The following is a 16,444-nucleotide window of genomic DNA, read 5'->3' on the forward strand; positions in this document are numbered from 1 at the left end:
TTAGGCAGTTAGCCTAGAGCAGTAATTTCCAACCTGATGTAACAAAAAAAATCGGAGACTTTGCGAATGGTGGGCCTCAAGAGTGTTTGACAGGGATTTGGTAGTCCCCAAAATGGAACAGGTTGGGAACAACTGGCCTAGAGGTCAGAGAGCGTCTTTTATTGTGCTCCTATTCTATTTCAGCCACAAGAGGGAGCTGTTGAGTCAATGTTTAGGGTTGAAGATCAATGGAAGTTGTTTGAGCCTAGACTTGTTGTTTCTCTAGGAGCTGTTTCCTGCCAGCAAGCAGAACGTGGAGCATTTCTCCAAGTACTTCAATGAGGTGGGGCTGAAGGAGCTGTCAGACTTCATGCGTGTGCAGCAGTCTCAGGGAACACGCAAGGAGCTGCAGAAAGAACTACAGGAGCGCCTCTCTCAGGACTGCCCCATACGAGAGGTACAGTACCACATGCCAAGTCCTGCCGTTGTACTCTTGAACAAGCACCATATAGCTACATTGCGCCCCACCCTGTGTTTCCAACCCCTCATTGGAGTGTGTTTATCTCTGGGTTGGGTTATATAAGCAAAAATAATACATTCCATTCTCCACAAGATAATGGACAGTAAAGAGTTATTATTCTGTGGTTCTAGATGGTGGTGTATGTGAAGGAGGAGATGAAGAGGAGTGCTCTCCAGGAGCAAGCTGTGATTGGTCTGCTGTGGAACATTCTCATGAATGCTGTGGAGTGGAACAAGAAGGAGGAGTTGGTCACCGAGCAAGCCCTCAAACACCTTAAAGTATGTTATCATAACATCAACCATTAATAACGTAAATCACTCCTAACCTAACTACTCTATAACAACATGAGAGCTGGTCACTGGAGGCTGTCAAACACCTCGAACACTAACATCAACCATGAATGACTTTGTTTATGGGGTGTGTATCCTCTCCCCTCCAGCACTATGCCCCCCTGCTAGCAGCGTTCAGCACCCAGGGCCAGTCAGAGCTGGTGCTGCTACTGAGGATCCAGGAGTACTGCTATGACAATATCCACTTCATGAAGTCCTTCTCCAAGATAGTGGTGCTCTTCTACAAAGGCCAGTGTTATCTTATACAGGACACTGTTTCACACACTTTCTCTGTAGGAAAAGAAAGGAAGGGTCTCTTTCATTTGTCTTAGTAGTCAGGTTGCAGTCAATTGCATTTCAATTTAGGAAGTAAACTGGAATTTCAATATCACAGAGTGCATTCGGATTTTGTTACGTTACACCCTTATTCTGAAATGGATTTTGTTCATCAATCTACACACAATACCCCATAATGACAAAGTGAAAACAGGTTTTTAGACATTTTTGCAAATGTAGAATTTTTTTTTTTAAATGTATTTACATAAGTATTCAGACCCTTTGCTATGAGACTTGAAATTGAGTTCAGGTGCATCCTGTTTCCATTAATCATCCTTGAGATGTTTCTACAACTTGATTAGAGTCCACCTGTGGTAGATTCAATTGATTGTATGTGATTTGGAAAGGCACACACCTGTCTATATAAGCAAAAACCAAGCCATGAGGTCGAAGGAATTGTCCGTAGAGCTCCGAGACATGAGTGTCGGCACAATTCTGGGGATGGGTACCAAAACATTTCTGCAGCTTTGAAGGCCCCCAAGAATACAGTGGCCTCCATTCTTTAATGGAAGAAGTTTGGAACCACCAATACTCTCCCTAGAGCTGGCCAAACTGAGCAATCAGGGGAGAAGGGCCTTGGTCAGGGAGGTGACCAAGAACCCAATGGTCACTCTGGCAGAGCTGTGGAGATGGTTGTCCTTCTGGAGGATTCTCCCATCTCTGCGGCACTCCACCAATCAGGCCTTTATGATTGAGTGGCCAGGCGGAAGCAACCCTCTGTAAAAGGCACATGACAGCCCGCTTTGAGTTTGAAACAAAATTCTCTGGTCTGATGAAACCAACATTGAACTCTTTGGCCTGAATGCCAAGTGTCTGGAGGAAACCTGGCACCATCCCTACGGTGAAGCATGGTGGTGGCGGCATCATGCTGTGGGGATGTTTTTCAGTGGCAGGGACTGGGAAACTAGTTAGGATCGGCAAAGTACAGAGATCCTTGATGAAAACCTGATTCAGAGCGCTCAGACTGGGGCGAAGGTTCACCTTCCAACAGGACAACGACCCTAAGCACACAGCCAAGACAACGCAGGAGGGGCTTTGGGACAAGTCTCTGAATGTCCTTGAGTGGCCCAGCCAGAGTCTGGACTTGAACCCAATCTAATGTCTCTGGAGAGACCTGAAAATAGCTGTGCAGCAACGCTCCCCATCCAACCTGACAGAGCTTGAGAGGATCTGCAGAGAATAGGAGAAACCCCCCAAATATAGGTGTGCCAAGATTGTAGCATCATACCCAAGAAGACTCGAGGCTGTAATCGCTGCCAAAAGTGCTTCAACAAAGTACTGAGTAAAGGGTCTGAATACTTATGTAAATGTGATATTTCAGTTTTTTATTTTTAATGCACTAACTTCTCCTTGTGGTGCTATGCTAATTGTTCCTGTTCTCTCCTCTCCACCCAGCTGACGTTTTGAGTGAGGAGGCCATTCTGAGGTGGTACAAAGACACTCACACCACCAAAGGGAAAGGTGTCTTTGTCGAGCAGATGAAGAAGTTTGTTGAGTGGCTGCAAAATGCAGAAGAAGGTAACGTTTACATTTAAATACAGGTTAAAGGTTACATAGTTACAGGTAACCTAATCAATTACTGAATAGAAAACCATTGCATTTTCAGAAAATGATTGTTGAATCAATGAAACTGGACTATTAACATTCTCTAGGCTTCCTGTTGGGCTGTAATGTGCTCTTAACTGTAATTCCTGTTTTCGCCACTAAGAGGAGCTGTTTAGTTATATCTCCTTGTTTATTTTCCCCTGTAGAGTCTGAGTCTGAGGGAGAAGAGGACTAGAAGACCGACCCAGCAAGGAGTTTGTCTGTAACTCTGAAGTCTGCTGCATCCTGTGGCCTGTATATGTCAGTCAGTCCCCATGTTGCATAGTACGTGTTTCAGGTTGTCTTTAAAGCATTCATGCTACCTATTTAGAAGATTTGCTAGGCTTTATCATATTAGTGGTGTTCCTGAGACATTCAAGATAAGGCATTGTGAGAAGTATGAGAACGTGTGCAACATGACTGCAGTAAAGATGACCTGGAAAGCGCCTACTCATAATGTCCGACCGACCAGGGGTCAGACTCCTCAACCTCCTGCTCCAGGCAATCAAAGCACAACCCCCAGCAATAAACCCCTGGACCTCCCGACTCAACTTCATGAGGACAGGAGACTAGATTGCCCAATCTCTATTTTGAATTAGATTGGGCCTTTAATACAGGTTGAACACATCAGTCAGAGCAGACTACCTTCACTAACGTTGTTCAGGCATAGAGGGGTCCAGACCTCAATCTGCAGTAGATTGTCATACTTGTTTTATGGATACTCAACTTTGTATGTAACTTGGCAATGCTTTTATCTTTTTATTAATAAAGTGTTTTTATATATATTTGCTTGTTTTGTTTCTGTATTGTGTTCTTAAATCAGTAGGTTAGTAAATAAGGGTTCTGTTCATGTGTCTGATGGTTAAAACCAACTTCCTTGGCCTCTAACTGATTAGTTAGGTACTCAGAGCTGAATGAGAAAGTGGGTGACTGTGAATGCTATTATTGGGAGGAGATGAGAGGTGAAGTTCACTCAGTCATTGTGTAACTTAACCTTCATGCACCTGCTTCTGCACCTGAACAGGCCAGGTGAAGGAATGCCATTGACACTATTGTGACCTCTGTCCATTCCCTATTTAGTGTACTACTTTTGACCAGGGCCCATGGGGAAGAGGTTGCCATTTTAGACAACATCTAGGGAGTTAATGAGCAACAGGGACCTCCACTGTAGATGGAGAATTACATCCGTGCCATAATACATCTACTGTATGTTCTGTTTCTCAGAGCAGTATGTTGCTGCTAATATTCACTAGAGCCATAACCTGATTTCAGAATGTTTTTCCTTTTCAATCCAGGGACTGAGAGTGCATACTCTTTGGGGTTGTCAGTTAATTGGTGCATTTAGGTCAAATGAATGCCTGAACAGCTTTCACTGACAGATATTGTGTTTGTGTTCCTGCATGTGTGTTTTTCATTTGAGGATCTCTGGGTCTCCCCCTTCCCCAACCTGTGTGTCGTTTTCCTGTCTGTCTAGGTTTAGGTGAGCAAGGAAATCCCAGTCATGCAGGGCTTCACTGACCCACAGAGGATGCTTAATTATTCAGGAACTAGGCCTGCCTATCTCTGTAATGTGATGCTGGTCTTCCATGCACTTCCTCATGTACTTTCAATGGTAACCTCAACTAATTAGCCAGCTCCAGTTCTCATAAGGATATTTGGATATAGTGTATCATGTGTCCACATCAATATGATACAATGATCTTGTCATTTTTTTGTAGGCTATTTATCTGGAACGCGTACTCAACCTGCACCTGCTGGAGCTGTCTGGCGGTCAGAACGGTCTGAAACGCGCTACCCGCATCTCTCCGCAATTATTTGCATATCAATGACAAACGTTATCCTTTAACCAATCAGCTTACTGTGGAAGCTCCATAGCAACCTCCATTCTAGGCATGTCATCTCGCGACCAGACTTTGTAGTGGTGAAATTCATAACCGGCTTGTTTAGGGTATTTTCATTTTGTTTTTACAAGGAATTACTTTATCTTATTATTCGTTTAGACTATTCCAAAAAATCGCCAGGATGGGCTGCGCCGGATTCACCTGCTCCAAGCATTCTCTCTGTGCGCTCAATATCCTCTATGTTGTGAGTATACGGTTGAAGAATTTACCATATGGAGCATTATTATTCCACTGTAACAGGTTTTGGTTGTTGGGTCGGTAGACTGACTATATGCTGCTTTTTATGCGGTCTGTACGGGTGTGTAAGAAACATTTTTACCGTGCAGCCTGTTGTAAACAATACATTGGGTCAGACCAGGCTCCCATGCTATTAATTATTCAAACTGAACCGTTGTCTGGAATAAGATCTGCGTCTCCAGTTTGCCAAAGGCAACCTCGGCACGTCAAAATATTAGAATTTATATTCAGTATTTAGGCTACTGAATATTTAGAATAGCCTATATTCTTTCCTGTTCATTTCCTGTTTCTCCTGAGTCCTGACACTTTCCAATGCAAGTGTTCATCCTGTCTTTGCTCAGCTCAAACCATTCCTGATATATCTTATCAAGTGATAGTTACTGAAAACAACATATGGGCCATAGTGTGCGTGTGTCTGTAGACTCCATAGCATTCCTGTCCAAATCCTCAACATAGGGCCTCCAATCATTTTGCAGTCTGAGAAATACAGGAGTAATGGTGGCATCAAAACAGACCACAGTGGTGACCTAGATTTAAGATGAATATACGTTTGCGGGCAAATAAATGCTGTCATGGTGGAAAATGATGTTCCGCTTTTGACTGACGCTTCTTCTACCTCTAAAAGCATGTAGTCTGAGGTGTAGCCTGTGTGCGCTTCAATGTCCTCCTGACCAGTTGTACCTTTTGCAATTGCATCACTCACTTTGTTTTATTACATAAGCCTATTTGATTTGTGGTCAACGTCCTCTCTCTCTGTCTCTGTCTCTCTCTCTCTCTCTCTCGCTCTCGCTCTCTCACACACACACAGACCATGTTTGACTGTGGAGAGTTCATACTTCTTATAATGACCCAAAGAGATCTATTGCTTAGGGTCTTGGCTCTCTGTCTCCGTCTGTGCCTGCCTATCTATTTTTCACTGTCTGTCCGTCCGTCCCTCCATTTCTAGATGGTGAGTCTGCTGATGATTGGCATCGCTGCGTGGGGGAAGTGGTTCGGCCTGGTGTCCAGCTTCCAGGTGGTGGGCGGAGTCATCGGAGTGGGGGTGTTCCTGTTCTTCGTGGCGTTGGTCGGCCTCATCGGAGCCGTGAAGCACCACCAGGTCCTACTCTTCTTCGTATCCCAACCTTCCACCAAGGCAGACTTGACCTGACCCTAGACCCAAGTGTGTTTGGGGTCTAGAATTTGAATTATGGCTTGGGTATAGGTTTGGGGTTGGTTTTCAAGTCCAGTAGATTGAGGCCTTGGGTAGGCTCCGTGTTAAATTCAAGAGAACTGAAGTTTCAAATAAGCTTTTCAAATAGCTTCCGCAGATCGCCAAAAGGGATTGTCTGAATGAGACAGTTCTCTACACGTCGTAGTCAGCCTGCATAGATACTGCTGACCCCTGCTTCTGGCTTTGTCATTATATATTATTATATTATTACATTACGTTATTACAGTATTATACCGTCATTAATCGTGTATTTCGTTCTAGAATATTCCATACTACTAATACAGAAGGATAGAGAAATAAACAGTTGGAGCCCATTGACTATGGAAAGTAATTATCCTCTGCCTTCGGAAGTGTGACCAACTGGTTCAAAACTACAAAAGCTCTGTGTTGACAATGTGTGTATTGGAGTGTTATTCCTTGACAGTGGATCCCAGTATATGATCATCCTCTTCATGGTGTTCATCGTCCAGTTCTCTGTCTCCAGCGCCTGTCTGGCCATCAACAAGGATCAGCAGGTAGGAACACAAACTGCTGTCAATCACAACCTTCGGCTAGGTGCTAGAGGAACAAAACCAACTTTTCAGACAAAACCCAGAACCCTTGTGATGAAATACTAGATGGATACAAGACAACCTGATATCATGATACAGTGTGTCTATAAGGATGTGAGCTGAATTTTGTGGTGAAATCTTAGAGCTAAAGGACCTCCTGTGTCCCTTCTCAGGATTTTCTGGGTTCTGTGTTGTGTTCCGGTTCCATGCAGTATGGAGTATATTTTTTAGAAGTAAATCCCTATTTTATTCAGACTGACCTCCATCCGGTTCTAGAACAGCTGACTACCTTAGAGATGTGTGGTCCTGTGCATACAGGCATTGTAATACACTCATACACACAGATATAACTGCATCTATGGTGGTCAGTGCCTGCTGTTGTACCCGTTTTAGGAACACCTGTTGGAGGTGGGATGGAACAACTCGTACAGCACCCAGAGAGATGTGGAGAAGAGTCTCAACTGCTGTGGCTTCTACCACGTAGAAAACAACGGGACCTGCGATGCCGTAAGCATTACCAAGCGAACCCTCTGTTGCACTGAATCTACTGTCTGTTGTCTTTGACCGCTCCTTCACATGTCCCATGTTCTGTTTGTGCATGCCAAGATATATAATTACAATGAAAGAACAAGTTTTTATGCTTACAGTTTCGGATGATATTAGTTGCTGTATATTCAGTATTGTGGTTGTGAAGCAGTTTTCCTAATGAACTGGTCGGTCTGTGTGGTGTTTCTGTGTCTCTCTACAGGCCTGTTTCCCCAACCACTCCTGTTCACCGTGTGCTGAGCAGATCCAGGAGCATGCAGAAGAGGTGCTGCGCTTCGTGGGCGGGATAGGCCTCTTCTTCAGCTTCACTGAGGTGAGATTGCCCTTTATATACAGTCAGGGGAATGTTCTGCTGTATCAATCAAGCAATCAATCAATCAATTTAACTTATATAGTGTTTTAAAATAGTGTTTTTTTCTTTACAGTAAACTAGCCTATTTTGAGGTGCAGTTCATGAAATCTAATAGGTAATGAAAATGTAGCTATATACAGTAGGTGATCTATTTGTAGGTCAGCAGTATAAAACTGGGCCCAGTAATGTTTGTTATTTTGACCTCAATGTTTTATTCGTCCTTTTTCAGATCCTGGGGGTGTGGCTAACGTACCGGTACAGGAACCAGAAGGACCCTCGAGCGAATCCCAGTGCCTTCCTGTAACCGTTGGCAACTGCTGGCTTTGTACCCCGCTCTTGGAGTGGCCAACTTTCCTCCTGGAGAGCTACTGGTTGTGCAGGCTTTTGCGTCAGCCCTACTCTAACTGTAACACTAACACAGCTGATTCTAAACAAATTAGCTGCTCATCGGAGCCTTGTTCAGCTGAATCAGTTGTGTTAGTTAAAGCAGGGTTGGAGTAAAAGCCTGCACACCAAGTAGCTCTCCAGGTGGAGGAGGGCTAGCCGCCTGTTTTAGAGGCTGTGTTTGTAAATAAGCGAGTGACGTGTGTGTTTTCACCAGCAGAGCAAAGCAGCAGCCCTTTGTGTGGTGTTACATGAAGTGATTGTTTATCCAGAATGTAGTGTGTGTCTGGAAAATAACTGGATCATGTTCATTAGGCACCAAACGGAAGAAAACTGACATAGACAAGAGGAACTAGCTTCACTTGTCGAATAAGAAATGCTCCTTTACACTTTCCGTTGCAAAATGTTTTCCGTGGTGTGCCCTAATGAACACGACCCTGCTGTATATTGAAGATGCTGCACGAGCCTATTACCCTAATAGGACACCTTAAACCACTCCCGATCAGAACCATATCCTGTATACACTGAGTGTACAAAACATTAAGAACACCTTCCTAATATTGAGTTGCACCCCCTCCCCCTTTTGCCCTCAGAACAGCCTCAATTTGTCAGGGCATGGACTCTACAAGGTGTCGAAAGCGTTCCACAGGGATGCTGGCCTATGTTGACTTCAATGCTTCTCACAGATGTGTCAAGTTAGCTGGATGTCCTTTGGGTGGTGGACCATTCTTGATACACACGGGAAACTGTTGAACATGAAAAACCCAGCAGCGTTGCAGATCTTGACACAAATCAGTGCGCCTGGCACCTGCTACTATACCTGTTCAAAGGCACGTCAATCTTTTGTCTTGCAAATTCACCCTCAATGTCTCAATTGTTTCAAGGCTTAAAAACCCTTCTTTACCCCCCCCCTCCCCTTCATCTACACTGATTGAAGTGGATTTAACAAGTGACACCAATAAAGGATCATAGCTTTCACCTGGATTCACCTGGTCAGTCTTTGTCATGGAAAGAGCAGGTGTTCTTAATGTTTTGTCCACTCCGTGTCTATCCTCTCATATACAGCGGCTCAGGCTTTGCTTCTGGTGACAAATCTCAAGAAATTAACATTTTCAGATAACACATTTGATATTTGATACACCCTTGATGGGCAAGCGTTCAGTATGCTCAGACCTGTATTAAAGCCTGTGAACTGTGATGTTGTGACTACTGAAGGACTCCTGTATTACAGATGATAGCTGACATGATGAAGAACAGTTAGCATTATTTTGTGCGCATGACGACTGAAGATGTCATTCAATATTTGTACATTTGATTTGATACACTCAATAACTGAAGGACTGAGGGGTGCTGTTGACAAGTGTATCCTGTAACTACATAACTACAACTATTTAAGCAGCTTGTTGTTGCCTTTACTTTAAGTCATTATGTTACACAGCATTTGCATTCTTTTGTGTTCTGAATGTTTATTTCTGTGTAAACATTCCTAATTATTTGAAATCGGAAAAAACAAGGGATACTTAAAGGGATTTTATCTACTTCCCCAGACTCAAATGAATATGTGTATATACCCTTTTTATGTCTCTGTGTCCATTATGAAGGAAGTTAGAGGTTGTTTTGTGAGCCATTGCTAACTAGCATTAGCGCAACGACTAGAAGTCTTTGGGTATCTACTAGCATGCTAGCAGATACCCATAGACTTCCAGTCATTGCGCTAACGCTAGTTAACAATTGCTCTAGCACTAGTTAGCAACTTCCTTCAAACTGCATGCAGACACATAAAAAGGGTATCCATAAATTCATCTGACTCTGGGGAAGTAGATAAAAGGCCTCATTGCCAAACTCCTAAAGTATCCCTTTAAGAGTAAATTGCTTATGCTGTCTGAATATCATCAGTATGAAATGCTTGGGAAGACTGACGTGAAAGAAGAGATGCGCTTTGTCCTGCTGATAGTGTTACAAAGCCTGGCAGTCTATTGTGTGTGTGTGTGCGTGTGTGTACATAGGTGCGCGTACTCATGCGTGTGGGTCTGTGCATGTCTGTTGTGTGCTGTTGTATCAGTTACCTTGGCTTGTGCCTCTTGCATGTCTCCTCTACTAGTGTGTACTGCTGCTTCCACCTCACTGGTGGTTCTGTGAACTACAATATACCTGAGCCTTTGTACAAGAAATCTCAATAAAATAGAAAAGTAAAAAATATATATTTCATACACTGTTTCTGTTTAGTTTTCCTTTCAACAATGAGTAACTCAATTCCCACCAATGCCCAGTTAAGCTGACCTATTAGAAATTTCTTCCTGAAAGTTCACTGGGTTTGTTGGGCTCTGTTTCCAAAGAAACCAGTGGCATTCAATGACATTGCAAAATGTAGAGCTCAGCTCACAGCAGTAGCCTAACCCTTTCCAAGAAACTCTAAAATCTCTACAGAAGTGGAATGACAAAATAATGCTTTTATTTGCTAAATGGCATATTAGATTCCCATGAACTTATTACATTGCAATATTATAGTACTACATGACATAACTAAGAATAATGTGTGGGTGTGTCATTCCCTCAATGGCCCCGCCCATTCAGGATGTGACCAGGATGTCAGAACTCACTCCCTAGTTACACAAACACGGATTCATGCACACCCACTGTAAAAAAAAAGTTCAATAGCCCTTTTAACCTGAGTCATTGTCATGAAGGGTGAAAGGACTGAATGACATTGTCCAATGAGACACAAATAATTTCATAATTGCACTATATTTAATAAAAAGACATCTCAGATGTACAGCAATACATTACAAAGACAGGTTCAGGAAAAATAACAGAATTTAAAAAATGGAATTGCGCTTTGTGAAAGTGAAGACTAGCTCTTTCCAGTGCTTAGGTTTACATGGTGACAGTATGCCACTGGCTGACTCCTAGGCTCCAGAGAACGTTCAGAGAATGTTTGGAGAACCTCTGAAGTCGCAGGCCAAAGGTCATGGGGTCACATGATGAGTCAGTGCTTACAACTCAGTCTTCAGCAGCTTCTTGGCCTTCTGCATGTTGCTCAGTACTACAGGGAGAAAGGAAATGAAGAGTAAGTCACTCAGGAGCAGGTTGTTTCTCACAAAGGTAATATTTTCTAATCTCTGAATTAATTAGAAAACAATCTGAATACACTTAGTAATACCTTACATTAATAAAAAATTTATACATGTGTATAAATGCTTAAATATTTCCAATCTATTAAATACAGATTTATTAAAAGTATGTAAACCGTTAGTATGCAATCAAACAGTCAAAAGGGAGATAAGATCAAGTTGTACTCACAGAGTTTGATGTCAGAAGGCTCATAGGCGTACATACGGTTGGAGTAGCGCCCTGTGATGTCAGCTCTCACTGTCATAGAGGGATCTGAGGAGAGAGCGATTAAGAGAGAGAAAGAGAGAGAGAGAGGGAGGGAGGGAGAGATAACTATTGATTAAAATCTGTTGCTTTTGTTTGATGCCATCATAAACAAAATAATGACATTCCTTCTCATGTAATGCTGCTGGGAAAACGTGACATTTTCACTCACCGACAAAGATGATTCTAGGGACGTACTGGCCATCAGGGGAAAGATGCTTGTCTGTGGTTTCATACTGAGAACACAGGAAAAGAAACACATATCAATAATTTGCTTCTTAATACTAATAGTCAGGTCAACAAAAAATAAATAACAGTGCCCTAAAATGCTAATAAAAATCAAAACATCATAAAATCTAATCGATCAAAAGATAAGTAATCTAGGTATTGATTCTGATAATGTTTACCAAAGACTTCATTTACAACTCACCACCAGATTGAGGATGATGAGGTCTTCATCAGCCACCTTCTGGATGTCCTTGTCTTCAGCGAATACCTTCTTCATGGCTGGATGCATGGAAGACATCATGAAAGATGTTATAAAAAGTGTTACATTGACTTAACTTAAGAGATCTCAATAATTGTTTTGTCCACTCCCATACATGGCAGCAGGATGTAACAGGTGTATTCCACCTTGGCAAACAGAGCCATGTTTGTTCTACTACGAGTTTGATAACGGCTGTTTAAACAAGTCCTGGCATCTAATACAACTGAATGATACATCACGATTTGGGAGAATACCAGGATGCAAATAATACTCAGAAAAGCCAAGTGAGGGACATTGACCTGTGGTCTGTTCAGGAAGGTGCAACAGAGTGGCACCTTATTTGCTATAGGTCAGGGGTTAGAGGTTAAAGGTCAGGGTCTTACATGCACTGTGAGGACAGTCCTCCAGGTGGAAGATGACCATCAGAGGCTTGTTCCTATGGAGACAAATTAGTTCTGGTTACAGAATAAAATAGAATAGAAATCCTTGAAATGTATTTGTTTTTTAAGTGTATTTGTCAGCCATCTAGATCTATTACACCAATGTGAAATAGCACCTTATTCCCTATTTTGAACTTCATAAAACGTAGGGTGCCATTTCATATGTAGCCATAAAAGTTTGTTCACTCACTGTGCCCTGGCCCAGTACAGAGCCTCCTCATAGGTCTGAGCCCAAATTAGTTGATCACCCCAGCCTATAGGAGACAGTCAGGAAGAACAGTGTCAGTGCAACAGTTTCAGTACAACATCAAAGAACATTCAGGTAGAGATTATCTCCGACCACACTGATCTTACAGAGCTTTGAGAATGAGGAAAAGGAGAATGTGTACTCATGAGTTCATTCATAAACAACACTATACACTGTGATACGCTTTGGAAATAGTAAGGGGAGAGTGTTACCTCTGGAGAGAGTCTGAGGGATCCTCTTCCCCCTCTTGGCGATGTTCTTCTCAGGCTTGGCCAGAGATGAAGACACGGCCACCAGGACCAACAGCACCGACAGCAGACCTCGGATCATGATTACTACCTTTCTGGAAGGAAACAGAGTTCAATAAGCATCTCAGAGTAGGTAGGAGTGCTGGTCTAGGATCAGGTCCCCACTGCCCATATACATTTAATCATTATGATCTATAAGTCAAAAGGGATCCTATATGAGCACTCCTATTCTGAATCATTGTGAATACGGGCCCAGATAACACATGCCTGCCACAAAACTGCACAGATAGTCTACTTCTATTTGCATACTATTATAACTCAACAGTATAGCTGAGGGAAAACATTCACATTTTAGTCATTTAGCAGACGCTCTTATCCAGGAAGACTTTCAGTAGTGAATGCATACATTTCTTCTCCGTACTGGTCCCCCGTGGGAATCGAACCCACAACCCTGGCGTTGCAAACACAATGTTCTACCAACTGAGCCACACAGGACAATATGAATAAGTACCATGCAGAATTACAAATAATTGCACATCTATTCAGATTTGTTCAAGTTGTTGAAGACTGAAAGACTGAAAAAGTTCACAGCATTTCAAGGCACATTTACCAGACAAAGGATCAGATGGAGGGATAAGGGATGGTGAAGAGAGATGTGTGGTTAGAGAATAAGGCTTCCATTGTGGTGGAGGTAGAGATCTATTTCCTACCTGTTCTCTGTGGCACCTTTGTGTGTCTCCTGTGTTCTGCAGCTCCTCGTTCTGCTGTGTCCCTCCTCACTCACCTGGACCTGCTCTTATACACCGGCCCTAAGCTCTCATGCTGACCCCTCCCACCAACCCTCACCTCTCCCTCTCTCCTCCCACAGCTCTGATTGAATGTGTGGACTGTAGAGGTAAGCAGCTCTGATTGAATGTGTGTGGACTGTGGAGGTAGGCAGCGTAATGGATTCTAGAACTTTCACTTTCTCTCCCTTCCATCGCTATCGGACACAGGCTTTTAAAGACATATTAAGCCTGATTAAAATGTTTGCCCTAAGTTGGATATGATAGTGTTGTCATGTACGTTTTCATGGAGTTTTACACAAAGAATGTGTAACGGAACTGTTGAATCATAATAGTTGGCTCAGATCCAAGGACAGGTCAGCATTAAATCGAGGAATTTGAATTCGGGACTACTAGTCAGTTCATGATTGGTTCAGGTCAGATCCGTGAGATTGACATCATTCTCAATAAATTCACTTTCCTAAAGTAAACAAAAACATTTCATAGGTTTGAAGGGGGAAGTGCATCCATTTTTACGTGGCCTTATTTTCACTCTTTCTGTGCTTGTAGTTGATCCCCCAAAACATTTTGTTTCGTTAGAGAAAATTGTCTGTCACATTTTGTTATAACTATAATACAGTAGGAAAATATGAAAATGTGTCTAAAGCATATTGGAAAACATTCTAAAACACTCCACACCAACTCATATTACATCACAATCCCATTCTGAATGATGTCTCTGCTCAAATTGTGAAAAAAATGTCTACTGTTCCATAACTCCATATTTGCATCTTGTTGTAAACACCATCATGCAAACATGGATTTAGGGCACAGTGGAACCTCTTATTGAGCAGAGACATCATTCAGAATGGGATTGTGATGTAATATGAGTTGGTGTGGAGTGTTTTAGAATATGTTTTAGACACATTTTCTAAATTAATTGTAGTCAATGTCAAGTGATGACAGTTTAGGGCATCAAAAACAAGCACAGAAAGAGTGAATGTGTGAACTTCCCCTTTGGTGTTTGTACTTTTAGTGTAATATTGGATCAACTGTCTGTAGTGATGTAAAGGGATGCTATGGTCATTGTGCACCAACACAATGTTCTTATCACGTTTTAGGGAAGACCCAGATGCAGACAGTGTTGAAGTAACAAATGTGCATTCCTAGAACAGGGGCAGGCAAAACGACAGGTCAAGGCCAGGTCAAAAGGTACAGAATGGCAGGCAGTCTCAGGGTCAAGCGCAGGCAGAGGTCAATAATCCAGAGCATTGTTTTATTTTTTTATTTCACCGTAATTTAACCAGGAACAAGTTCTCATTCACAACTGCGACCTGGCCAAGATAAAGCAAAGCATTGCAACAAAAACAACAACACAGAGTTACACATGGAATAAACAAACGTACAGTCAATAACACAATAGAAAAGTCTATATACAGTGTGTGCAAATGTAGTAAGATTAGAGAGGTAAGGCAGTAAATAGGCCGTAGTGGCGAAGTAATTACAATTTAGCAATTAACACTGGAGTGATAGATGTGCAGATTGAGGATCTGAGGACCCATGCCAAATCTTTTCAGTCTCCTGAGGGGGAATAGGTTTTGTCGTGCCCTCTTCACGACTGTCTTGGTGTGCTTGGACCATGTTAGTTTGTTGGTGATGTGGACACCAAGGGACTTGAAGCTCTCAACCTGCTCCACTACAGCCCCGTCGATGAGAATGGGGGCGTGCTCGGTCCTCCTTTTCCTGCAGTCCACAATCATCTCCTTTGTCTTGATCACGTTGAACTGTAACTCAGTAAAATATTTGAAATTGTTGTGTGATGCAGTTATAGTTTTGTTCAGTATTCATTATAGCAATACTTCGTAACATAATATCCTGGAGTCAGTCTTGCTTTCTCAAATAAATATATCCTATATTCTGTCTTTACGGTGTCATAGACGTGTAGAAATCAGCATTGTACTGTGAAATGTGCGTTGTACTGCCTCTACCCAGAGGCATGTTTACTTAGATTTTTTGGGGGTGGGGGGATTCATGCCTCTACACCATAGCAACTACAGTTTGATTACCCCTTACAGCTTTCATTCTCTCCTGCTAAGTTACTAAACAACTCTCCAGCTGTATTGCCTAACACCCTGAACACACAGATTAAAGTGGGTGAAGAAACAAACTGCCACATTGATTTTCTCTGTTGGTCTCATTAACCTTTTACTGCAGTGGGCTAAATCAAGGTCACACAGAGTGTATGAAATCTATTTTGAAACAGAAAAGTATTCACCTCACACACATGGTTATGGGCTTAGAAAAAGAAGACATCAGACATAGAGTTGAAATGTATTCAATTTTGAGTTTGTATCCCAATATTACACTATATATATATGTTACAGAAGACTGCAACATAACAAAACTGTTTGACATAGAAACTGTTTGACATAACATTACACTCATGAAGCCACTAGGTCATTTGACTACAGGAAAGGGTTACTTAAGTAATGGTTGGGTTCATTTAAGGAACCAGGAAGTGCCTAGACAAGAGGTTATGAATTGAGAGTGGTTATACTGGTGCCCTTACTGAGCCCTCTCTCTCTCTCACACTTTGTGTTCTGACAGCACAATCCCCCCTCCATCCACAGACCAAGGGTAATGTGATCAGACCAACACCAAGCACCAGGATCAATGGTGGCTTTGTTCAAGTCTCCATCCAGACAGACTGGCCTCTTCAACTACTACTACACCTCAGATTGATTTATCCACTCATTCTTTTTAACATGGATATGATTGGTTTACTTACACACTGAGTGTACAAACATTAAGGATCCTTTCTCGAATATTGAGTTGCACCCCCTTTTTGCCCTCAGAACAGCCTCAATTTGTCAGGGCATGGACTCTACAAGGAGTCAAAAGCGTTCCACAGGGATGCTGGCCCATGTTGACTCCAATTCTTACCACAGTTG

The 16,444-nt window shown here is 42.4% G+C and overlaps 3 protein-coding genes across 5 annotated transcripts in view; 2 read left to right on the forward strand and 1 right to left on the reverse strand.

Annotated features, from left to right (window-relative positions):
* The window catches only part of LOC115173812 (basic leucine zipper and W2 domain-containing protein 2), a gene marked incomplete in the record, with an annotated part of 13,520 nt that extends 9,987 nt beyond the window's left edge, over positions 1–3,533 (forward strand). The window contains 4 exon segments of the mRNA XM_029732236.1: positions 631–777; positions 939–1,077; positions 2,560–2,682; positions 2,916–3,533. Of these exon segments, the coding sequence (XP_029588096.1) occupies positions 631–777; positions 939–1,077; positions 2,560–2,682; positions 2,916–2,944 (438 nt within the window).
* A 905-nt stretch (positions 3,534–4,438) lies between these two features.
* On the forward strand, positions 4,439–8,255 carry LOC115173813 (tetraspanin-13-like). Of its 2 annotated transcripts, XM_029732238.1 has the most exons (7): positions 4,439–4,833; positions 5,833–6,000; positions 6,534–6,614; positions 7,044–7,157; positions 7,399–7,509; positions 7,622–7,663; positions 7,778–8,255. In XM_029732238.1, exons 1-6 carry the CDS (start codon positions 4,771–4,773, stop codon positions 7,622–7,624), a joined length of 540 nt encoding a protein of 179 aa, XP_029588098.1. In that variant the 5' UTR covers positions 4,439–4,770; the 3' UTR covers positions 7,625–7,663; positions 7,778–8,255. The 2 variants fall into 2 exon arrangements, with proteins under 2 accessions (XP_029588098.1, XP_029588097.1); XM_029732237.1 differs by lacking the exon at positions 7,622–7,663 and having other exon boundaries at positions 4,584–4,833.
* Positions 8,256–10,362: 2,107 nt separating this feature from the next.
* Positions 10,363–13,545, reverse strand: agr2 (anterior gradient 2). 2 transcript variants are annotated; one of them, XM_029732240.1, is made up of 8 exons: positions 13,440–13,545; positions 12,694–12,824; positions 12,425–12,488; positions 12,178–12,230; positions 11,738–11,814; positions 11,480–11,543; positions 11,233–11,316; positions 10,363–10,975 (listed from the first exon to the last, which is right to left on the reverse strand). In XM_029732240.1, the coding sequence occupies exons 2-8, from the start codon at positions 12,809–12,811 to the stop codon at positions 10,926–10,928; spliced, it is 510 nt and encodes a 169-aa protein (XP_029588100.1). In that variant the 5' UTR covers positions 12,812–12,824; positions 13,440–13,545; the 3' UTR covers positions 10,363–10,925. The 2 variants fall into 2 exon arrangements, with proteins under 2 accessions (XP_029588100.1, XP_029588101.1); XM_029732241.1 differs by having other exon boundaries at positions 12,694–12,820; positions 13,440–13,522.
* Between the last annotated feature and the right edge of the window lie 2,899 nt (positions 13,546–16,444).

The sequence above is a fragment of the Salmo trutta genome, chromosome 34, assembly GCF_901001165.1.
Source record: "Salmo trutta chromosome 34, fSalTru1.1, whole genome shotgun sequence".
NCBI lineage: Eukaryota > Metazoa > Chordata > Actinopteri > Salmoniformes > Salmonidae > Salmo > Salmo trutta.